At 43.1% G+C, this 25,652-nt stretch overlaps 1 protein-coding gene across 1 annotated transcript; it reads left to right on the top strand.

Moving 5' to 3' along the window:
- The first annotated feature begins 22,575 nt into the window (after positions 1-22,575).
- LOC115146561 (glycoprotein hormones alpha chain 2-like) lies at positions 22,576-23,365 on the top strand. Its single transcript, XM_029688648.1, has 3 exons — positions 22,576-22,666; positions 22,911-23,086; positions 23,288-23,365. The coding sequence occupies exons 1-3, from the start codon at positions 22,576-22,578 to the stop codon at positions 23,363-23,365; spliced, it is 345 nt and encodes a 114-aa protein (XP_029544508.1).
- The last annotated feature ends 2,287 nt before the right edge of the window (positions 23,366-25,652 follow it).

Here is a 25,652-nt window from a genome sequence, read left to right as displayed (position 1 = left end):
TGGGAGATGCTATGGTGACCAGCGAGCTGAGATAAGGGGGACTTTACCTAGCAGGGTCTTGTAGATGACATGGAGCCAGTGGGTTTGGCGACGAGTATGAAGCGAGGGCCAGCCAACGAGAGCGTACAGGTCGCAATGGTGGGTAGTATATGGGGCTTTGGTGACAAAACGGATTGCACTGTGATAGACTGCATCCAATTTGTTGAGTAGGGTATTGGAGGCTATTTTGTAAATGACATCGCCAAAGTCGAGGATTGGTAGGATGGTCAATTTTACAAGGGTATGTTTGGCAGCATGAGTGAAGGATGCTTTGTTGCGAAATAGGAAGCCAATTCTAGATTTAACTTTGGATTGGAGATGTTTGATATGGGTCTGTAAGGAGAGTTTACAGTCTAACCAGACACCTAAGTATTTGTAGTTGTCCACGTATTCTAAGTCAGAGCCGTCCAGAGTAGTGATGTTGGACAGGCGGGTAGGTGCAGGTAGCGATCGGTTGAAGAGCATGCATTTAGTTTTACTTGTATTTAAGAGCAATTGGAGGCCACGGAAGGAGAGTTGTATGGCATTGAAGCTTGCCTGGAGGGTTGTTAACACAGTGTCCAAAGAAGGGCCGGAAGTATACAGAATGGTGTCGTCTGCGTAGAGGTGGATCAGAGACTCACCAGCAGCAAGAGCGACATCATTGATGTATACAGAGAAGAGAGTCGGTCCAAGAATTGAACCCTGTGGCACCCCCATAGAGACTGCCAGAGGTCCGGACAGCAGACCCTCCGATTTGACACACTGAACTCTATCAGAGAAGTAGTTGGTGAACCAGGCGAGGCAATCATTTGAGAAACCAAGGCTGTCGAGTCTGCCGATGAGGATGTGGTGGTTGACAGAGTCGAAAGCCTTGGCCAGATCAATGAATACGGCTGCACAGTAATGTTTCTTATCGATGGCGGTTAAGATATCGTTTAGGACCTTGAGCGTGGCTGAGGTGCACCCATGACCAGCTCTGAAACCAGATGGCATAGCAGAGAAGGTATGGTGAGATTCGAAATGGTCGGTAATCTGTTTGTTGACTTGGCTTTCGAAGACCTTAGAAAGGCATGGTAGGATAGATATAGGTCTGTAGCAGTTTGGGTCAAGAGTGTCCCCCCCTTTGAAGAGGGGGATGACCGCAGCTGCTTTCCAATCTTTGGGAATCTCAGATGACACGAAAGAGAGGTTGAACAGGCTAGTAATAGGGGTGGCAACAATTTCGGCAGATAATTTTAGAAAGAAAGGGTCCAGATTGTCTAGCCCGGCTGATTTGTAGGGGTCCAGATTTTTCAGCTCTTTCAGAACTTCAGCTGAATGGATTTGGGAGAAGGAGAAATGGGGAAGGCTTGGGCGAGTTGCTGTTGGGGGTGCAGTGCTGTTGACCGGGGTAGGAGTTGCCAGGTGGAAAGCATGGCCAGCCGTAGAAAAATGCTTATTGAAATTCTCAATTATGGTGGATTTATCAGTGGTGACAGTGTTTCCTATCTTCAGTGCAGTGGGCAGCTGGGAGGAGGTGTTCTTATTCTCCATGGACTTTACAGTGTCCCAGAACTTTTTAGAGTTAGTGTACAGGTGCAGTGATCTGTAAGCTGCTCTGACAGCTGATGAGTCAAAAATGAGTCAAGCATCTACAATTGGTTCAGACAGACAGATTTATTTAAATACCCTTATTATCAGGTAAGATGACTGAGAATGTACTATCTTTTACAGCAACAACCTGGGGAAGAGTTTCCACTGGGAGGAGAGTGGATGAATGAGACATTTGGAAGCTCGGGATGATTAGGAGGCCATGGGTGCCACATTGGGAATTTAGCCAGGACACCAGGGTTAATACCCTTACTCTTAGTATAAGTGCCAAGGGATCATTAGTGACCACAGAGAGTCAGGACGCCCGTTTTAAAGCCCCATCCGAAAGACTGCACCCTATGCAGGGCAATGTGAACTTCACTGCCCTGAGGCATTGGGTTCTCCTTAGACCAGAGGGAAGAGTGCCCCATACTGAACCTCCAACACCATATCCAGCAGCATCTGGTCTCCCATCCATGCACTGACCAGGACAGACTCTGCTCAGGTTCAGAGGCAAGCCTGCAGTGGGATGCAGGGTGGTATACTGGTGGATAACCCAATATCCCACAAGTTGTTTATTACAGGTTATAGGTCTACCCTATAACACACACCCCCCCTGGTCTATGCCTATGTTCTTTCGAGGTGGAGAGAATCATGGCATCCCAATGCTCTTTAAATGCGGTTAAGTTTATGCAAGAACACGGATGGATTGGTAATTAATTGTATTTTAATCAGTGATTATTAGATAAACTACACAATAATATCGACACCATTCTGATTACAGTGCAATACAATTTGAAAATTGCATTTAAAATACAGCAAATATCACAAAATACAAAAAATACAATACAACTATACAGTACCAGTCAAAAGTTTGGACACACCTACTCATTCAAGGGTTTTTCTTTCTTTTTAAATATGTTCTACATTGTATAATAATAGTGAAGACATCAAAACTACAAAATAACACATATGGAATCAAGTGGGAAACAAAAAAAGTGTTAAACAAATCAAAATATATTTTATATTTGAGATTCTTCAAAGTATCCACTCTTTGCCTTGATGACAACTTTGTACACTCTTGGCATTCTCTCAACCAGCTTCATGAGGTAGTCACCTGGAATGCAATTCAATTAACAGGTGTGCCTTGTTAAAAGTTAATTTGTGGAATTTCTTTCCTTCTTTATGCGTTTAAGCCAATTCGTTGTTTTGTGACAAAGAAGGGATGGTACACAGAAGCTAGCCCTAATTGGTAAAATACCAAGTTCATATTATGGCAAGAACAGCTCAAATAAGCAAAGAGAAACGACAGTCTAACGACAGATTACTTTAAGACAAGAACTTCCTGTAAGGGTTTTCCTGTGGTGAAGTAGAGGAGGACCAAAACGCAGCGTGGTTATATTGATTCATGTTTAATAAAAACAGATAAACATGAACACTACAAAACAATAAACGTGGAAAACCAAAAACAGCCCTATCTGGTGCAAAACACAGAGACAGGAACAATCACCCACAAACACACAGTGAAACCCAGGCTACCTAAGTATGATTCTCAATCAGAGACAACGAATGACACCTGCCTCTGATTGAGAACCATACTAGGCTGAAACATAGAAATACCCCAAAACATAGAAAAACAAACATAGACTGCCCACCCAACTCACGCCCTGACCATACTAAATAAATACAAAACAAAGGAAATAAAGGTCAGAACGTGACACTTCTAAAGTTTCTTCAAGTGAAGTCGCAAAAACCATCAAGTGCTATGATGAAACTGGCTCTCATGAGGACCGCCAAAGGAAAGGAAGACCCAGAGTTACCTCTGCTGCAAAGGATACGTTCATTCGAGTTACCAGCCTCAGAAATTGCAGCCCAAATAAATGCTTCACAGAGTTCAAGTAACAGACACATCTCAACATCAACTGTTCAGAGGAGACTGCATGAATCAGGCCTTCATGGTCGAATTTATGCAAAGAAACCACTACTAAAGCACACCAATAAGATGAAGAGACTTGTTTGGGCCAATAAACACGAGCAATGGACAATAGACCTGTCGAAATCTGTCCTTTGGTCCGATGAGTCCAAATTGGAGATTTTTGGTTCCAACCGCCGTGTCTTTGTGAGACGCAGAGTAGGTGAACGGATGATCTCCACATGTGTGGTTCCCACCATTAAGCATGGAGAAGGAGGTGTGATGGTGTGGGGGTGCTTTGCTGGTGACACTGGTCTTTGAAAGCCAAGGTCTTTGAAAGCCAAGGTCTTTGAAAGCCAAGTTAACAAACAGATTACCAACCATTTCGAATCTCACCGTACCTTCTCCGCAATGCAATCTGATTTCAGAGCTGGTTTCAGGGTGCACCTCAGTCACGCTCAAGGTCCTAAATGATATCCTAACCGCTATCGAAAAGAGACATTACTGTGCAGCCGTATTCATCGACCTGGCTAAGGCTTTCGACTCTGTCAATCACATCATTCTTATTGGCAGACTCAAAAGCCTTGGTTTCTCAAATGATTGCCTCGCTCGGTTCACCAACTACTTCTCCGATAGAGTTCAGTATGTCAAATCGGAGGGCCTGTTGTCCGGCAGTCTCTATGGGGGTGCCACCGGGTTCAATTCTCGGGCCGAATCTCTTCTCTGTATACATCAATGATGTCGCACTCGCTGCTGGTGATTCTTTGATCCACCTCTACGCAGACGACACCATTCTGTATACCTCTGGCCCTTCGTTGGACACTGTGTTAGCTAACCTCCAGATGAGCTTCAATGCCATACAACTCTCCTTCCGTGGCCTCCAACTGCTCTTAAATGCAAGTAAAACTAAATGCATGCTCTTCAACCGATCGCTGCCCGCACCAGCCCGCCTGTCCAGAATCACTACTCTGGACGGTTCTGACTTAGAATATGTGGACAACTACAAATACCTAGGTGTCTGGTTAGACTGTAAACTCTCCTTCCAGACTCACATTAAACATCTCCAATCCAAAATTAAATCTAGAATCAGCTTCTTATTTCACACAAAGCATCCTTCACTCATGCTGCCAAACATACCCTCGTAAAACTGACCATCCTACCAATCCTTGACTTCGGCGATGTCATTTACAAAACAGCCTCCAACACTCTACTCAACAAATCGGATGCAGTCTTCCAAAGTGCCATCCGTTTTGTCACCGAAGCCCCATACACTACCCACCACTGCGACCTGTACGATCTCGTTGGCTGGCCCTCGCTTCATACTCGTCGCCAAACCCACTGGCTCCAGGTCATTTATAAGTCTTTGCTAGGTAAAGCCCCACTTTATCTCAGCTCACTGGTCACCATAGCAGCACCCACCCGTAGAACACGCTCCAGCAGGTATATCTCACTGGTCACCCCCAAAGCCAATTCTTCCTTTGGCCGCCTCTCCTTCCAGTTCCCTGTTGCCAAAGACTGGAACGAACTGCAAATATCTCTGAAGCTGGAGACTCTTTACCTCCCTCACTAGCTTTAAGCACCAGCTGTCAGAGCAGCTCACAGATCACTGAACCTGTACATTGCCAATCCAATCTAACTCACCCCCATACTGTATTTATTTATTTATTCATCTTGCTCCATTGCACCCCAGTATCTCTACTTGCACATTTCATCTTCTGCACATCCTACCATTCCAGTATTTAATTGCTATATTGTAATTACTTTGCCACCATGGCCTATTTATTGCCTTACCTCTCTTATCCTACCTCATTTGCACATGCTGTATATAGACTTTTCTACTGTATTATTGATTGTATGTTTGTTTATTCCATGTGTAACTCTGTGTTGTTGTGTGTGTCGAACTGCTTTGCTTTATCTTGGCCAATGTCGTAGTTGCAAATGAGAACTTGTTCTCAACTAGCCTACCTGGTTAAAAAAAGGTGAAATAAAATAAAATAAATAAAAAACACCTGTATTTGGGGAGTTTCTCCCAATCTTCTCTGCAGATCCCCTCAAGGTCTGTCAGGTTGGATGGGGAGCGTCGCGGCAATTCTATTTTCAGGTCTTTCCAGAGATGTTAGATCGGGTTCAAGTCCTGGCTCTGGCTGGGCCACTCAAGGACATTCAGAGACTTGTCCCGAAGCCACTCCTGTGTTGTCTTGGCTGTGTGCTTAGGGTTGTTGACCTACTGGAAGGTGAACCCAGTCTTAGATCCTGAGCACTCTGGAGCAGGTTTTCATCAAGGATCTCTCTGTACTTTGCTTCGTTCATGTTTCCCTTGATCCTGACTAGTCTCCCAGTCCCTGCCACTGAAAAACATCCCCACAGCATGATACTGCCACACCATGATGGTGTCAGGTTTTCTCCAGACGTGACACTTGGCATTCAGGCCAAAGAGTTCAAGCTTGGTTTCATCAGACCAGAGAATCTTATTTCTCATGGTCAGAGAGTCCTTTAGGTGCCTTTTGACAAACTCCAAGTGGGCTGTCATGTGCCTTTTACTGAGAAGTGGCGCAGCGGTCTAAGGTGCAGCAGTGTAAGGCACTACCTCTAAGTGCTAAAGGCGTCACTACAGACCCTGGTTCGATCCTGGGCTGTATCACATCCGGACGTGATTGGGAGTGCCACAGGGCGGCACACAGTTGGACCAGCCTGGTTTTGGTTTGGCCAGTGTAGGCCGCCATTGTAAATAAGAATTTGTTCTTAACTGACTTGCCTAGTTAACTAAAGGTTAAATGAAACATTTTTAAAAAGGAGTGACATGATTAAAGATGGTGCCTGACGGGATGGCTGCCGTTTTATCGGCTCTTAACCATCCATGCTATTTTAAAAAATTGCGTTGTTCGTAACCTGTTTTGTACATAATGTTGCTGCTACCATCTCTTATGACCGAAAAGAGCTTCTGGACATCAGAACTGCCTTTTCCTTCCGCCCTGCTAGCTAACGTTCAATCGCTGGAAAATAAATAGGATGAACTGAAAGCACGTATATCCTACCAACAGGACGTTAAATACTGTAATATCTTATGTTATGCCTTCTTATTATATCTTATGCGTTCTTATTATAAGTGTAGGACATAACATGACACAGGATATTATGACAAGTGCATTGCATGACTAACATTTCGATGACATTAAGAACATATACAGTGGGGCAAAAAAGTATTTAGTCAGCCACCAATTGTGCAAGTTCTCCCACTTAAAAAGATGAGAGAGGCCTGTAATTGTCATCATAGGTACACTTCAACTATGACAGACAAAATGAAGAAAAGAAAATCCAGAAAATCACATTGTAGGATTTTTAATGAATTTATTTGCAAATTATGGTGGAATATAAGTATTTGGTCACCTACAAACAAGCAAGATTTCTGGCTCACACAGACCTGCAACTTCTTCTTTAAGAGGCTCCTCTGTCCTCCACTCGTTACCTGTAGTAATGGCACCTGTTTGAACTTGTTATCAGTATAAAAGACACCTGTCCACAACCTCAAACAGTCACACTCCAAACTCCACTATGGCCAAGACCAAAGAGCTGTCAAAGGACACCAGAAACAAACTTGTAGACCTGCACCAGGCTGGGAAGGCTGAATGTGCAATAGGTAAGCAGCTTGGTTTGAAGAAATCAACTGTGGGAGCAATTATTAGGAAATGGAAGACATACAAGACCACTGATAATCTCCCTCGATCTGGGGCTCCACGCAAGATCTCATCCCGTGGGGCAAAATGATCACAAGAACGGTGAGCAAAAATCCCAGAACCACACATGACCAGAACCACACATGACCTAGTGAATGACCTGCAGAAAGCTGGGACCAAAGTAACAAAGCCTACTATCAGTAACACACTACTCCGCCAGGGACTCAAATCCTGCAGTGCCAGACGTGTCCCCCTGCTTAAGCCAGTACATGTCCAGGCCCGTCTGAAGTTTGCTAGAGAGCATTTGGATGATCCAGAAGAAGATTGGGAGAATGTCATATGATCAGATGAAACCAAAATATAACTTTTTGGTAAAAACTCAACTCGTCATGTTTGGAGGACAAAGAATGCTGAGTTGCATTCAAAGAACACCATACCTACTGTGAACCATGGGGGTCGAAACATCATGCTTGGGGCTGTTTTTCTGCAAAGGGACCAGGACGACTGATCCGTGTAAAGGAAAGAATGAATGGGGCCATGTATCGTGAGATTTTGAGTGAAAACCTCCTTCCATCAGCAAGGGCATTGAAGATGAAACGTGGCTGGGTCTTTCAGCATGACAATGATCCCAAACACACCGCCCGGGCAACGAAGGAGTGTGTTACACCCTGACCATAGTTTGCTTTGTATGTTCTATGTTTTGTTTGGTCAGGGTGTGATCTGAGTGGGCATTCTATGTTGGATGTCTTGTTTGTCTGTTTCTGTGTTTGGGCCTGATATGGTTCTCAATCAGAGGCAGGTGTTAGTCATTGTCTCTGATTGGGAGCCATATTTAGGTAGCCTGTTTGGTGTTGGGTTTTGTGGGTGATTGTTCCTGTCTTTGTGTTTGTTACACCAGATAGGGCTGTTTTTGTTTTTTAACATTTCTTGTTTTTGTATATTGTTCTAGTTTCATCTTTATTAAAGATGTATCACAATAACCACGCTGCGTTTTGGTCCGCCTCTCCTTCAACAGAAGAAAGCCGTGACAGAGTGGCTTCGTAAGAAGCATTTCAAGGTCCTGGAGTGGCCTAGCCAGTCTCCAGATCTCAATCCAATAGAAAATCTTTGGAGGGAGTTGAAAGTCCGTGTTGCCCAGCAACAGCCCCAAAACATCACTGCTGTAGAGGAGATCTGCATTGAGGAATGGGCCAAAATACCAGCAACAGTGTGTGAAAACATTGTGAAGACTTACAGAAAATGTTTGACCTCTGTCATTGCCAACAAAGGGTATATAACAAAGTATTGAGATCAACTTTTGTTATTGATCAAATACTTATTTTCCACCATAATTTGCAAATAAATTCATTGAAAATCCTACAATGTGATTTTCTGGATTTTGTTTCTATTTTTTTCTGTCATAGTTGAAGTGTACCTATGATGAAAATTACAGGCCTCTCTCATCTTTTTAAGTGGGAGAACTTGCACAATTGGTGGCTGACTAAATACTTTTTTGCCCCACTGTAGGTGGTGGGTTATACAGTCTATCGGCAGGATATTACAGCAGCCTCTGGCAAGACACGGGGCGGGGGCCTATGGATATTTGTAAACAACAGCTGGTGCATGATATCTAAGGAAGTCTCTAAGGTTTGCTCGCCTGAGATAGAGTATCTTATGATAAGCAGTAGACCACACTATCTACCTTGAGAGTTTTTATCTGTATTTTACATACCACCACAGACCACAGACCAATGATGGCACTAAAACCGCACTCAATGAGCTGTATACCGCCATAAGCAAACAGGAAAACACTCATCCAGAGGTGGCGCTCCTAGTGACCGGGGACTTTAATGCAGGGAAACTTAAATCAGTTTTACCTCATTTCTATCAACATGTTAAATGTGCAACCAGAGGGACAAAACTCTAGTTCACCTTTACTCCACACACAGAGACTCATACAAAGCTCTCCCTCACCCCCCATTTGGCAAATCTGATCATAATTCTATGCTCCTGATTCCTGCTTACAAGCAATAGTTAAACAGGAAACACTAGTGACTCAGTCTATAAAAAAGTGGTCAGATGAAGCAGATGCTAAACTACAGGACTGTTTTGCGAGCACAGACTATGTTCTTCTGATGGCGTTGAGGAGTACACAATATCAGTCACTGGCTTTATCAATAAGTGCATTGAGGACGTCGTCCCCACAGTGACTGTACGTACATACCCCAACCAAAAGCCATGGATTACAGGCAACATTCACACTGAGCTAAAGAGTAGAGCTGCCGCTTTCAAGGAGTGGGACTCTAACCTGGTAGCTTATGTTGTGTCTTTTGCTATGCCGGATTAAGTGATATGACATGCCATTCTATAAAATAATTTCTCCGTAATTAATACCACTTGATTGAGCTAATCATCTAATTGTAATTAACTAGAGTCAGGCACCACAAAATAATATTTATAGAGCTGTTATCTTCTGAATAAACTCTTAAAGACCTAGTAATATTTTACATCAATAGCAGTCAATATTAATTGTCATCTTAATTCAGTCTCATCTGAAAGTTGTAACCCTGGCTCACAAGTTGAATCAGCAATACAAAATTGGGTTGAATTATTTATTTACTAAATACCTAACTAATCACACAGAATTACACATACACATAATTAAATCATAACTTGATTACAAATTACGTCATAAAGGAAAACGTCTCTAGCGGGTGGAACAGATATGACAGCTTGTTACACAAAAGAAAAGGGTCTGGGTTTGAGTGAAAGAGCGGGAAGACTGAGGAACAAAGGGAAGAAGCTGTTCTATCGCAAATACAGTATCTTATGCATTCTAAATTACCGCCCATTTGGAAAAGGAAAATGCAATAAATATTTACTCAGAGCTGCGCTTCGGTAGGTTGGTGGTAGATGGAAGGCCGTGTTGCCCAACCGAGTCCTTTGAAGAATGTCTCTGGTTGTCAATTGTATATGTTGTAGTAACGTCGTTGGGTGATAGACGGGATTCTCTGTCTGTTCCTTCCAAACCCTAGTTTGCATCTGCTGTTGCTAACCTAACGGCTAGCAGGTATCACTTCTGTAGTGAATAAGAGTTCAAAGTTCATACCATTCACAACCAAAGCTCACGCTGATGTTGGCTTCGTTCTGTAGTTATTATCTGAACCATTCTGACATAGGACCATCAACCTCACGTCCTCGGAACAGGAGGTTATATTGTCGTCAAGGGCTTATATAGGAAGGGGAAAGTTTTATAGCCCATGTCCCTTCACAGGGGTGGGCCACTGATTGAGCAGAGCCCCATCTTATGAAAACCCAAATCTCACATTTTAGAAGCTAAAATCACATTTCATCCCATCACAAATAATTTCATATTCAAACATTTAAATTGAACAACAATTCCATGTGAATCCGATAACTCTGATGTGTAGACTTTCCACTGTAGAGTTTATGTCATCATATCATTGATGAGAATGTCTCAGATGACAACCGAACTGACATCATATTCATTAAGTACCACCGCATATGTTCAATTGGTCGCATTACCAGAATATAGTTCATTTCCCCCCACCTTCTGATGTTCCCAGAATCTCTATGTTAACCAAGGGTTTTGCAAATGTAACATTAGTAGGGTAGAGAGAGGAAAAAGGGGGGAAGAGGTATTTATGACTGTCATAAACCTACCCCCAGGCCAACGTCATGACACTTATAAGAAATGCCCTCCGACGAACCATCAAACAGGCAAAGCGTCAGTACAGGACTAAGATCGAATCGTACTACACCGGCTCTGATGCTCGTCGGATGTGGCAGTGCTTGCAAACTATTACAGACTACAAAGTGACAGTGACACAAGCCTACCAGACGAGCTAAATAACTTCTATGCTCGCTTCGAGGCAAGTAACACTGAAACATGCATGAGAGCATCAGCTGTTCCAGACAACTGTGTGATCAAGCTCTCCGCAGCCGATGTGGGTAAGACCTTTAAACAGGTCAACATTTAAAATGCCGCAGGGCTAGACGGATTACCAGGACGTTTACTCCGAGCATGCACTGAGCAACTGGAAAGTGTCCTGACTGACATTTTCAACCTCTCCCTGACTGAGTCTGTAATACCAGCATGTTTCAAGCAGACCACCATAGTCCCTGTGCCCAAGAACACAGGGTGGTATGCAGCTGGATAATGGTTTCAAATACATAAAACACATGGATTCCGGGTGTTTGTTGCCATTCCATTCGCTTCATTCCAGACATTATTATGAGCTGTACTCCTCTTAGCAGCCTCCTGTGATTTAGCAGTCGTATGGCTTGGGGTTAGAAGCTTTCTCGAAGCCTGATGGTCTGGGAACCGATGCTCCGGTATCGTTTGCCAGATGGTAGCATAGGGAAGAGTCTGGCTTGAGTGGCTGGAGTCTTTGGCAATTTTTCGAGTATTTCTCTGATGGACCCTTTTCGGGTCAATGACGAGCTAGTAGATTCTAAATGTGCGGACAAAAATATAAATGTCAAACTAAGATTTTGACAGGCTTAGTATTGTGTAAAAATGCGTTCTTATTATAAGTGTATGACATAACATGACACAGGATATTATGACAAGTGCATTGCACGACTAACCTTTTGAACATTTTCATCACTGCCTTGGCTTTTGTCTCTTGTATCCACAATAGTATTGGGGTCAGTCTGTTGAAACAAACCAACAGAATATACAGTAAATGCGACCATCGTCATTTGGCTGACATATTGGAAATTGATTGCATCCTTCTAATTTTATTGTTTTGATATGCACTGTGTGGAATTATATCATTCTGAGGATCTTTATCCTGTCCTCCAGTGATTGGCTCTCACTCTCCCCCAAGAATGGCTCTCGGAAGACTCTATGAAGGGGAACAGATTACAACAAAATGGACCAAGGAGGTATTTTACAATGTATTTATTTTTGTATCGACTAACAGCCCAAGTATGTGCACAACCAGAACAACCCACATTAAATACTAGTTTACTATAGAATACTACAGTACTCACTATAGAATTCTATAGTAAACTGTAGGATAATGTAGAATACTATACTACACACTGTAGTATCCCTCAATCATATGTAGTACTTACTATACAACATTGTAGTATACTTTACTTAGTAAATACTACAGTATCATCTGCAAAACTCTATGTGGTAAATACTACAGTAATGTCTACAAAAACACTACAGTCAGCAAAAAATACTACACTTTTTAATTTGCATTTACTCTGCCCATTCCACTCCCCATATTGCAATATAGCAATAGTATATTAATGTCTGCAAAAACACTACAGTATATACTACAGTATACTACAGTCTGCAAAAACACTTCAGTAAATACTACAGTATAATATAATCTGCAAAAACACTATATTAATTACTATAGTATATACTACAGTTTTATTTTACTACAGTGTTTACACTATAGTTTACTGTGAATACTACAGTATACAACAGTAAACACTACAGTGAATACTATAGTATTTATACCATAGTATACTTAAGCAACAAGGCCCTGGGGGGTGTGGTGTATGACCAATATAAACACGGCTAAGGGCTGTTCTTATGCAGGACGCGATGCGGAGTGCCTGGATACAGCCCTTAGCCGTGGTATAATGGTCATATACCGTAAACCCCCGAGGTGCCTTGTTGCTATTATAAACTTGTTACCAATGTAATTAGAGCAGTAAAAATACATGTTTTGTCATACTCGTGGTATACGGTCTGCTATGTCACATATGTCAGCCAATCAGCATTCAGGGCTCGAACCACCCAGTTTATAATATAGTATTTCTTCATGTGGGAAGGATAATACTTGAGTAGGAATACTGTTGTTGTCACTCATCTCTGATTTGGATTCCAATAAATCAGACTCTGAATTCTGAAACCCAATTTAACAAAGATAGAATATTCAAGATTAGAGCCACTTGATAAAGGAGAACAGGGGTGACATTATCAAGCGTATGTATCAAGCGTCTGAGTGTATGCTGATCTATGATCAGTTTTGGCTTGTAGATCCTAATGAATAAGATTACATGGACAATGGGGACCTGATCCTAGAACAGCAATACTGCTCTGAAATGCTGTGTGAATACGGCCCCAGATACATTCTAGGCATTGCTTGAATGCTCAATACTTTTGAGTAGAAAAGAATACACCTGTTTTAATTAAAAGATTAACTTACTTGGTCATCTGAGGTACTTTCTTCAGAGCTCTATAAGAAAAGAGATTATTATAAACATTTATATGCATTACAATTAATAAACATAGTATATTTATGAATATTTAAAAAGTATAAATGATGTCTTATTCATGACGGTAATTATAAAGTGTAACGGATATGTGTTACATAAAGACCTATTCTGATTTTCGCCAATGCACTCACACTTGTATGTTTAACATTCTACACCTGGTGACATTTTAATGTTATTCCATTCAACCCATCTCAAGCTCTGTGTCACTTTGTGTCAAGTGTCACTTTGATCTGAAGATTGCGAGGCAGATGAATTTAGCCTTTGCGTTTGAGTCTGAAACACAATGCCAGCAGAAAACCGCAATGCATTTAATGACAATCTGTGTGCCAGCATCGACAATCAAATCAAATCATGCTCATTTAAAATCTTAACAAGTCCACCATTGCCCAAATAACCCATTGTAAGTAGAGAATATGGGTGGATACAGTGCAATGAGCTCTACCTCGAATGCTATCTAAACTTGAGGTTTGGCACAGGAATAATGAACTACCATAACTGTCAGATCTTCTGACTTGGACTGCGTGATCGCAGTCAACAGGCTTGCGTTTGTGTGCATTTTTCAGACCCACACCCCAACACAACAATCAAACTGCAGATACTTTTAATTGTTTGTTTCGATAGCACTTACCACCTTTGATGAATCCAGTTCGCTCTGCTCCAAAATAACTTTGTACAGAAGCTGTAAAAAAAACATATACAGTAGGAGTGTCACGTTCTGAACATAGTTCTTTTGTGTTTTCTTTTTAGTGTTGGTCAGGATGTGAGCTGATTGGGCATTCTATGTTGTGTGTCTAGTTTTCCCATTTCTATGTTTGGCCTGATTTGGTTCTCAATCAGAGGCAGGTGTTAGTCATTGTCTCTGATTGGGAACCATATTTAGGTAGCCTGTTTTGTGTTTGGTTTTGTGGGTGATTGTCTTCTGTCGTCGTGTGTCTGCACTAGACAGAACTGTTTTGTTTTTTCACATTTGTTGTTTTGTACTTTGTAGTGTTCACGTTTATCGTCTTGATTAAACACTAACCACGCTTCGCTTTGGTCCTCTCCTTCGTCCACAGAAGAATGCCGTTACAGAACCACCCACTAACCAAGGACCAAGCGGCGTGGTAACAGGCAGCAGCAGAAGCAGGAGAGGCAGCGATATCAGGACTCCTGGACATGGGAGGATGTTTTGAACGACAAGGGTTGCTACACATGGGAGGAGATCCTGGCTGGAAGAGATCGCCTGCCATGGGAACAGGTGGAGGCAGCTAGGAGAGCAGAGGCAGCCGGAGAGAGGAGCCAACGATATGAGGGAACACGGATGGCAAGGAAGCCCCCAAAAAATCTTGGGGGGGACACAGGGAGAGTGTGGCAGAGTCAGGAGTCAGACCTGAGCCAACTCCCCCTGTTTACTGTAAGGAGCCAAGGAGGTGAGCGAACCAGAGACAGTGAAGGAGTTAATGGGGAAATTGGAGGAGAGAGTTTTGAGGGAGGTGCTATGTTGGTGCATGAGGCACAACATTCGCCCGACGGAGCGTGTCGGAGATTTGATGGCACCGGGGTCAGCTCTCCATACTCGTCCTGAGGTGCGTGCTAGTCATCTGGTGAAGATTGCCAGCCTCCCGCACCAGGCGTCCTGTGCACCTCCATAGCCCTGCACGTCCTGTGCCAGCTCAGCGCTACAGTGCTCCTAGCAGTACTAACCGTGGCGGGCGTTGTACTGGTCAGACACCGTGTTATGCGGTGGACCGCACGGTGTCCCCAGTACGCGTGCTTAGCCTGGTGCACTACATCCCAGCTCCCCACATCTGCCGGGCTAGGGTGAAGATCCAGCCAGGTTGGATGGTGCCAGCCCTGCTCTCAATATCTCCAGTACGCCTTCACGGTCCGGTCCATCCAGTGCCACCTCCACGCACCAGCCCTCCGGTGGCAGCCCCCCGCACCAGGCTGTCTCTCCGTTCTTTGTCTACAGAGTCTCCCGTCTGTCCAGAGCTGCTAGAGTCTCCCGTCTGTCCAGAGCTGCTAGAGTCTCCCGTCTGTCCAGAGCTGCTAGAGTCTCCCGTCTGTCCAGAGCTGCTAGAGTCTCCCGTCTGTCCAGAGCTGCTAGAGTCTCCCGTCTGTCCAGAGCTGCTAGAGTCTCCCGTCTGTCCAGAGCTGCTAGAGTCTCCCGTCTGTCCAGAGCTGCTAGAGTCTCCCGTCTGTCCAGAGCTGCTAGAGCCGCCAGCCAGCCAGGACCTGCCAGAGCCGCCAGCCAGCAAGGACCTGCCAGAGCCGCCAGCCAGCAAGGACCTGCCAGAGCCGCCAGCCAGCAAGGACCTGCCAGAGCCGCCAGCCAGCAAGGACCTGCCAGAGCCGCCAGCCAGCCAGGAGCTGCCAGACCCGCCAGCCAGCCAGGAGCTGCCAGAGCAGTCAGCCAGTCCCGAGCTGCCCCTCAGTCCCGAGCTGCCCCTCAGTCCAGTGGGGCCCTTTAGTAGGGTTGCCAGTCCAAGGTCGGTGGCGAGGGTCACCGTTCCTAGGAGGACACTAAAGCGGACAAAGACTATGGTGGAGTGGGGTCCACCACGTTCTGACCATAGTTCTTTTGTGTTTTCTTTGTTTTAGTGTTGGTCAGGATGTGAGCCGAGTGGGCATTCTATGTTGTGTGTCTAGTTTTCCAATTTCTATGTTTGGCCTGATATGGTTCTCAATCAGAGGCAGGTGTTAGTCATTGTCTTTGATTGGGAACCATATTTAGGTAGCCTATTTTGTGGGTGGTTGTCTTCGTGTGTCGTTTTTTTCACATTTGTTGTTTTGTATTTTGTAGTGTTCACGTTTATCGTCTTGATTAAACATAATGAACACTAACCACACTGCGCTTTGGTCCTCTCCTTCGTCCACAGAAGAAAGCCGTAACAAGGAGAACACAATATGTGAGAATACAAATGTCTGATGTGTTAAATCTATTTCAACTCATCATTTACATTTTTATTGTGAATAAATTAAGACTGTTCAATAAAAAACAAGGGTACTTACTGGGTTGGCATAAACAGCCCCCACCGAGCAAAAAAATACTATTGTAATCTTAATTCTACAATGAACACAGCATATTAACATTGTTGATTTTAGTAACTGTGGATTGATGCATTAACCCTACTGGAATTTAAAAAAATATTTCAAATAACATGATTCAAGCATCTAAATAAAACCATTAATATTTGTCGTAGGTGTGCTGTTAAAAGAAAAAAGCATAAAAATGTTGCCAACTGTAGTGGAAATTTCCTGTATTTACCAAATCATGAGAGCAAACCACCACACAAGTCAGAGTTATCATAAAGTCCATCTTTAATTATTATGAGCTCCATCACAACCCTGTGACTCTCAGATCAATTCAGTGTCTATAAATGAATTATCTGAGAGTGCTTATACATTGCAACTGAGATCCTTTATAGCAAAGACACACATAGCCAGACAGCATTGGCTATAAATTATCGTTCAGCTTTGGTCTCCTAAACTATGTTCCTATCTCGCTCTTGGTACCACTCAGGACCAACACCATTACCTCACCCAATGGCATATATCAAATACACCTCCTCCTGGACAAGATCACAGAGACAGTGAGCCTCCTAGGCCATATACTAAATCAAGATAAGGGCAACCTCAGAGGGGACATGTAAATAGTTAGACATCTTCCCATAAGAAGACAAGCCTAGCCTCTCCCCAAGGGGAAAAGTAGGGAGTGACTGGCACACAGACATTGTGGAGCCAAGAGATAATTGGTTCCCCTTCAATCATCCCTTCACATGGTTTAAAAGATGCGTTTACATATGAAAATTAATAAAAACATCTTATTTATAAATGTTACCTAAAGGTTTCTGATTCTGCCACGACACAACCCAAACAAGTGAGTCAAATCAAAATGTATTTATCACATGCGCCGAATATATCAGGTGTAGAACCTTACAGTGAAATGCTTACTTACAGGCTCTAACCAATTGTGCAAAAAAAGGTGTGTGTGTGTAAGTAAAGATATAAAACAACAGTAAAAAGACATTTGAAAATAAGAGTAGCAAGGCTATATACAGACACCTGTTAGTCAGGCTTATTGAGGTAGTATGTACATGGTTAAAATGACTATGCATATATGATGAACAGAGTAGCAGTAGAGTAAAAAGAGGGGTTGGCGGGTGGTGGGACACAATGCAGATAGCCCGGCTAGCCAATGTGCGGGAACACTGATTGGTCGGGCCAATTGAGGTAGTATGTACATGAAAGTATAGTTAAAGTGACTATGCATATAAGATAAACAGAGAGTTGCAGCAGCGTAAAAGAGGTGTTGGGAGCGGCAAACAATGCAAATAGTCCGGGTAACCATTTGGTTACCTGTTCAGGAGTCTTATGGCTTGTGGGTAAAAACTGTTGAGAAGCCTTTTTGTCCTAGACTTGGCACTCCGGTACCGCTTGCCATGCGATAGTAAAGAGAACAGTCTATGACTGGGGTGGCTGGGGTCTTTGACAATTTTTAGAGCCTTCCTCTGACACCGCCAGGTGTAGAGGTCCTGGATGGCAGGCAGCATTGCCCCAGTGATGTACGGTCGGAGGCCGAGCAATTGCCGTACCAGGCAGTGATGCAACCGGTCAGGATGCTCTCGATGTTGCAGATGTAGAACCTTTTGAGGATCTCAGGACCCATGCCAAATCTTTTTAGTTTCCTGAGGGGGAATAGGCTTTGTTGTGCCCTCTTCACGGCTGTCTTGGTGTGTTTGCACCATTCTAGGCTGTTGGAACTTAAAGCTCTCAACCTGCTCCATGTCAGTGGTCTACGGTTTATGTGATAATGTTGTTGATGTGAGCCATTACCAGCCTTTCAAAGCACTTCATGGCTACGGACGTGAGTGCTACGGGTCTGTAGTCATTTAGGCAGGTTGCCTTTGTGTTCTTGGGCACAGGGACTATGGTGGTCTGCTTGAAACATGTTGGTATTACAGACTCAACCAGGGACATGTTGAAAATGTCAGTGAAGACAGCTGCCAGTTTGTCAGCACATGCCTGGAGCACACGTCCTGGTAATCCGTCTGGCCCCGCAGCCTTGTGTATGTTGACCTGTTTAAAGGTCTTACTCACGACGGCTACGGAGAGCATGATCACACAGTCGTCCGGAACAGCTGATGCTCTCATGCATGCCTCAGTGTTGCTTGCCTCGAAGCAAGCTTAGCTCGTCTGGTAGGCTTGTGTCACTGGGCAGCTCGCGGCTGTGCTTCTCTTTGTAGTCTGTAATAGTTTTCAAGCCCTGCCACATCCGACGAGTGTCGGAGCCTGTGTAGTATGATTCAATCTTAGCCCGGTATTGACGCTTTGCCTGTTTGATGGTGCGTCGCAGGGCATAGTTTGATTCGCACTGAGCTCTACCTTTTAGCTCAGTGCGAATGTTGCCTGTAATCCATGGCTTCTGGTTGGGGTATGTACGTACAATCACTTTGGGGACGATGTCCTCAGTGCACTTATTGATAAAGCGCGTGACTGATGTGGTGTATTCCTCAATGTCATTGTAAGAATCCTGGAACATGTTCCAGTCTGTCATAGCAAAACAGTCCTGTAGTTTAGCATCTGCTTCATCTGACCACTTTTTTATAGACCGAGTCACTGGTGCTTCCTGCTTTAATTTTTGCTTATAAGCAGGAATCAGGAGGATAGAGTTATGGTCAGATTTACGAAATGGAGGGCGGCGGAGAGCTTCGTACGCATCTCTGTGTGTGGAGTACAGGTGATCTAGAATTTTTCCCCCTCTGGTTGCACATTTAACATGTTGATAGAAATTTGGTAGAACTGATTTAAGTTTCCCTGCATTAACGTCTCAGGCCACTAGGAGCGCCGCCTCTGGGTGAGCGGTTTCCTGTTTGCTTATTTCCTTATACAGCTGACTGAGTGCGGTCTTAGTGCCCGTATCTGTTTGTGATGGTAAATAAACAACCACTAAAAGTATAGCTGAGAACTCTCTAGGCAAGTAGTGTGGCCTGCAATTTATCACAACATACTCTACTTCAGGCGGGCAAAGTCTAGAGACTTCCTTAAACTTTACAAATATGCACAGACCTCCCCCTCGTTTTACCGGAGTGTGCTGTTCTATCCTGCCGGTGCAGCGTATATCCCTCTAGCTGAATTTCCATGTCATCATTCAGCCACGATTCCGTGAAACATGGGATATTACAGTTGTTGATGTCCCGTTGGTAGGATATTCGTGATCGTACCTCGTCTAGTTTATTGTCCAATGATTGCACGTTGGCGAGTAATATTGACGGTAACGGCAGCTTTCCTACTCGCCTTCTGCAGGTCCGGACGAGGCATCCGGCTCTTAGTCCTCTGCGTCGCTTCCTTTTGCGAATAATTGGGATGTCTGCCCTGTGGGGTGTTTGGAGAATATCGTGTGAGTCCTGCTTGTTGTTGAAAAAATCTTTGTCTAATCCGAGGTGAGTGATCGCTGTCCTGATATCCAGAAGCTATTTTCTTCCGTAAAATACGGTTGCAGAAACATTATGTACAAAATCATTTACAAACAACGCGAAAAAAACTACATAATAGCACAATTGGTTAGGAGACGGTAAAACGGCAGCCACCTCCTCCGGTGCCATCTTAAGCCAACAGTCTCTTAGGCAGTGCAATTCATTTTCCACATGCAGTTTTTTCATATACATTTTATATACTATAGCTACATTCACTCTATATACTACAACAATACACACTCCACTGTATAAATCCTGTGTTAAACCTGTGTATTGTGTATGTGTTGAAATCAGCCACGGTCCTTTACTTTTTCCCCAGTTCCACCAGAATCAGATGCTTCTAGCTGTAAACCCAAATCTGCCAATGGTCCATGTACTGTGTACAGTAGTAGTTTGGAACACCAGGCACTACTATCCCACTGGATGTTGATACAATATGAGCGGGATTAAGTGGATGTGGTGAGTCGAGGAGACAGACACGGCTATGTAGTAACCAGAACCCTCAATTGACATGATCGCCTCACTTCCTCCCAGCCAACTCAGCTTCACCACACTTTTTGTGAAAGTGCATTGGTGCCGGATACCAAATGCACACACACCACACGTGATTCCAAGAGCATGACCACATCGTCCACACCATCTTCTCCACCATTATGGTCTTCTACATCCCAATGGCCTCCTCTTCATTTTCAACTACAGGATCTTCATCGCGGCCTGGACCTTGTACCACAAGTGAAGCTCCTCAGGGACCCTGTGCAACCTCAGTTGCTGCCGTGTCACACCAATGTTGCTCTAGGCCTGCTTTCAATGGCTATGTCTGGACTGATTGTTAATCGGGCTGTAAACAATGTATTGAAGATGCTATGCTATACCATTGAAAATGTTAACATTTTTGGGGAATAAAAGCGATTTTCATTTGTACTGAGAAAATTGTAGATTGCCTTTATCCAGAGCGGTTTTAGAGAAGAGTAAATAACATATAATTTACAGAATGTTACCAGTAGTGTAGTGGAGGGTAAACACACACAAACGCTGTTCATGCACATTTTTTCAAATCAAATCAGATTTTATTGGTCACATACACTTGATTAGCAGATGTTACTGCGGGTGTGCTTTTCACAGATGAATCCCAATTTCAACTGTACCGGGTAAATGTTATAATTCTCTACACTGTACTTGCTTGTTTTGTCACATAAACTGAAATTAGGCCAACTGTAAGAATCTTAGCAAACAGAAAATGGCAGAGAGATTTCCACATGGTGCACATTTAATTTAGAGTACACATTCATTAGCATACATCTAATTTAATTGAAGATACACTGACTCATTAATGTTATTACATGAATATAAACATATCATTGAAACGCATCTCTGAGGTAAATACAGTACCTGGACACCTGCTCATCAGACATCTCATTCCAAAATCATGAGCATTAGTATGGAGTTGGTCCTCCTTTGATGATAAAACAGCCTCCACTCCTCTGCAAAAGCTTTCCACTAGATGTTGGAACATTGCTGCGCTAACTTTCTTCCATTCAGCCATAAGAGCATTAGTGAGGTCGGTCACTGATGTTGGGCAATTAGACCTGGTTCGCAGTCAGTGTTCCAATTCATCCCAAAGGTGATCAATGGGGCTGAGGTCAGGGCTCTGTCTAGGCCAGTCAAGATCTTCCACACCGATCTCAAAAAACCATTTCTGTATGGACCTCACTTTCTGCACAGAGGCACTGTCATGCTGAAACAGGAAACTATTCCCACAAAGTTGGAAGCACAGAATTGTCTAGAATGTCATTGTATGCTGTAGCTTTAAGATTTCCCTTCACAGGAAATAAGGCGCCAAGCCCGAACCATGTAAAACAGCCCATACCATTATTCCTTCTCCACCAAACTTTACACTTTGCACTATGCATTGGGGCAGGTAGCGTTCTCCTGGAATTCACCAAACCAGACAGTGAAGCGTGATTCATCACTCCAGAGAACGTGTTTCCACTGCTCCAGAGTCCAATAGCGGTAAACTTTACACTGCTCCAGCCGACGCTTGACATTGTGTGAGGCAGCTCGGCCATGGAAACCTATTTCATGAAGCTTCCAACAAACAGTTTTTGTATTAACGTTGCTTCCAGGGGCAGTTTGGAACATGGTATTGAATGTTGCAACTGAGGACAGATGATTTTTACGCGCTACTCGCTTCAGCGCTCGTCGGTCCTGTTCTGTGAGCTCCTAGACAATTCCACTTCACAATAACAGCACTTACAGTTGACCGGAGCAGCTCTAGCAGGGTAGAAATTTGACAAACTGACTTTTTGGAAAGGTGGCATCCTATGATGGTGCCATGATGAAAGTCACTGAGTTCTTCAGTAAGATCATTCTACTGCCAATGGTTGTCTATGGAGATTGCATGGAGGTGTGCTCGATTTTATACACCTGTCAGCAACAGGTGTAGCTGAAATAGCCGATTCCACTCATTTGAAAGGGTGTCTACACTGAAGAAGTAGGGTCTACACTGAACACTGAACAGGCTTCCACCAAGAGAAACATACACAGGTAATGCTTTTTCCATTCACTATGTTGTGTTTCCAATGTAGTGTTTCACTGCTGTTTTTTGTGTTCATTAGTTTTCAACTTTTGAGATGAATAAGGCTGGTTTTGAATGATTTTGTTCATATTTCCTGTCAGGATATTGCCACCTGTCACTAAAATGTGCTTGTTGAAATCAACTGGAGTATCCCTCATCCTGTCCATACTTCTATTCATCGCAGACTCTTACCCAAGCAGCGACAAGACAAACAGTAAATTTTACGTTACAAGAACTCTTTTTGTTGATGGTTTATGTGTTCTGGAAACACAATGACCAGTGAGTTGTTCTGTTGTCATTATAGCGAGAGAATATAAATTGCTATATTACCTCCTTATTCCCAAACTGTGAAAGAGAGCCACAAGGAAGAGAGCCACACATTGGTGATGCATGGTGCAGCTTAAAATCATACTATTCAATAGATTCTCAAATAATTTATGTCTTCATTATCTTCACAGTGGGTTGTGAGGAATGCACACTGAAACCGAACACAATATTCCCCAACATCATGCAGTGTACAGGTTGCTGCTTCTCCAGAGCTTATCCAACCCCACTACGGTCAAAGCAAACCATGCTGGTCCCCAAGAACATCACCTCTGAAGCCACATGCTGCGTTGCAAAAGAAGGGGAAAGGGTAAGACAATATTTAGCTAATAAGGTAGTTGCGATTGATATTCTCTGCTACACAGTTTGATCATCTGACACAACGACATTCCTAGTATAATGCACATGATATCTAAACGTATAATTTAACAACAACTCAAATTATCCTGAATGTTTTTATTTTAAACCATCTATTTTTCACTTGATTCTTTCTCTCGTTCTCCTCTCTCAGGTCACCACCAAGGATGGTTTACCGGTGACGAATCACACAGAGTGTCACTGCAGGACCTGTTATTACCATAAATCATAAACTGTCTGTAAGGGCTGGAAATCTCCTTGTCGTAGAAGTAAAAGTTTGGCAACAGTTTATATATTTTGCGCTACTTATTACTGAAGTTCCTTGTGTTTTAAGAGAAATCCCATATTAGTAAATCATTGTGATCCACAAAAGGTACAATTCTGCGGATAATATTTATAGTGCTCTTATGGTTGCAATGATATAAAGCTGTATTCCTGTACTGTGTTAATTAAATGTAGAATTTATTGTATGAATTGAATACGGATTAAAATGCCAATTAACATGATTGCTTCACTTCCTCCCAGGCAACTCGCTTCATGTATTGGTGCCGGATGCTGAATACACACACACACACACACACACACACACACACACACACACACACACACACACACACACACACACACACACACACACACACACACACACACACACACACACACACACAGGCACGCACACAGTCTTTCTTCTTCCTCCTCCCCCTTACAGACTTCAAAGAAATACAGTGAATACACATTGAACATGCACAGATCATCATTCCAGCCATGAGCCTGTCCTCTTAATTTCTCCCACCACTGTCCTGCACTGGTTGTGAGTGGCAAATCGGGCTGTTGGCACACAGAAAACAAAATGGTTCAGAATTTTTGGTATCCTTTTGGTATCCTTGTCTTAACAAAAAATATGAATGTATGAACGACTGAAAAGGTACATTTTGGTCACACAGAAAATGTTGGTCACACAGAAAATGTTGGACGAATTTACTTTAAGTTTATTGTTTTCTTATTGTTTTCTTTCTGAATGTCGATAGTACATTATTCAATGCTTATATTATTCAATGCTTAAAAAACCCACAGCTCACACATTTTATGTTGTTGTTGGTCTCTTTGGTAAACAACATAATTAAACATTTTAGATTAACATGTCACCACATATCCTTTTGGAAACAGTTATCTTATTGTAAGAATTAATTGCACAAAACTAATTGCTTAATTATATGAAATGGGATGTAAAGGAAACTTTCTTAGCTGACCACTTACTTTTTTGGTGACTGAGAAACTTGATACAGATGGACATCTAGTGGTGCAAAGTGGCAACATCAACACTTCATTCTCGCTAAATGAGCCATGTTATTTTAATTTTACCTTTATTTAACCAGGCAAGTCAGTTAAGAACACATTCTTATTTTCAATGACGGCCTGGGAACAGTGGGTTAACTGCCTGTTCAGGGGCAGAACGACAGATTTGTACCTTGTCAGCTCGGGGGTTTGAACTCGCAACCTTCCGGTTACTAGTCCAACGCTCTAACCACTAGGCTACACTGCCGCCCCCATTATAATTCCCTGCTGTAGGGTGTTTGCCTTTCAAGTCGGTGACCTGGTTTGCTTTCCTACCCAGCTGTTTGCTACTTTGGTGTCAGAGTGGGATGCGCCTTCTCTGTTCGGAGGGGTCAGTTTAGGAATGTTTGCTATATGAGCCACATTACAATTCACACAAAGTGAGTTAACCCTATTGGCGTGAGTTAACCCTATTGGTGTGATGCATAGACTGTTTGCCTTTCCCGCCAGCCACCTGTGTGCACTTCCCTGCTCCGCTGTTGATTGCAGTAAATCAAATCAAATCAAATTTATTTGTCACATACACATGGTTAGCAGATGTTAATGCGAGCGTAGCGAAATGCTTGTGCTTCTAGTTCCGACAATGCAGTAATAACCAACGAGTAATCTAACTAACAATTCCAAAACTACTACCTTATACACACATGTGTAAAGGGATAAAGAATATGTACATAAAGATATATGAATGAGTGATGGTACAGAGCGGCATAGGCAAGATGCAGTAGATGGTATCGAGTACAGTATATACATATGAGATGAGTAATGTAGGGTATGTAAACAAAGTGGCATAGTTTAAAGTGGCTAGTGATACATGTATTACATAAAGATGCAGTAGATGATATAGAGTACAGTATATATGTATACATATGAGATGAATAATGTAGGGTATGTAAACATTATATTAAGTAGCATTGTTTAAAGTGGCTAGTGATATATTTTACATATATTTTACAATTCCCATTATTAAAGTGGCTGGAGTTGAGTCAGTGTGTTGGCAGAAGCCACTCAATGTTAGTGGTGACTGTTTAACAGTCTGATAGCCTTGAGATAGAAGCTGTTTTTCAGTCCCTCGGTCCCAGCTTTGATGCACCTGTACTGACCTCGCCTTCTGGATGATAGCGGGGTGAACAGGCAGTGGCTCGGGTGGTTGTTGTCCTTGATGATCTTTATGGCCTTCCTGTGAC

Source organism: Oncorhynchus nerka, linkage group LG18 (genome assembly GCF_034236695.1).
Source record: "Oncorhynchus nerka isolate Pitt River linkage group LG18, Oner_Uvic_2.0, whole genome shotgun sequence".
Lineage (NCBI taxonomy): Eukaryota > Metazoa > Chordata > Actinopteri > Salmoniformes > Salmonidae > Oncorhynchus > Oncorhynchus nerka.
Note: the sequence above shows the minus strand (reverse complement) of the source record. Positions and strands in the feature narration are given on the sequence as shown.

Bases quoted from the DNA above. Each gene is read 5' to 3' on its own strand.
- LOC115146561 (XM_029688648.1), top strand. From the start codon at position 22,576: ATGTGCTTGTTGAAATCAACTGGAGTATCCCTCATCCTGTCCATACTT. The intron at 22,667-22,910 runs GTAAATTTTACG...TTATCTTCACAG, and splicing joins AAGCAGCGACAAGACAAACA to TGGGTTGTGAGGAATGCACA. The intron at 23,087-23,287 runs GTAAGACAATAT...CTCCTCTCTCAG, and splicing joins TTGCAAAAGAAGGGGAAAGG to GTCACCACCAAGGATGGTTT.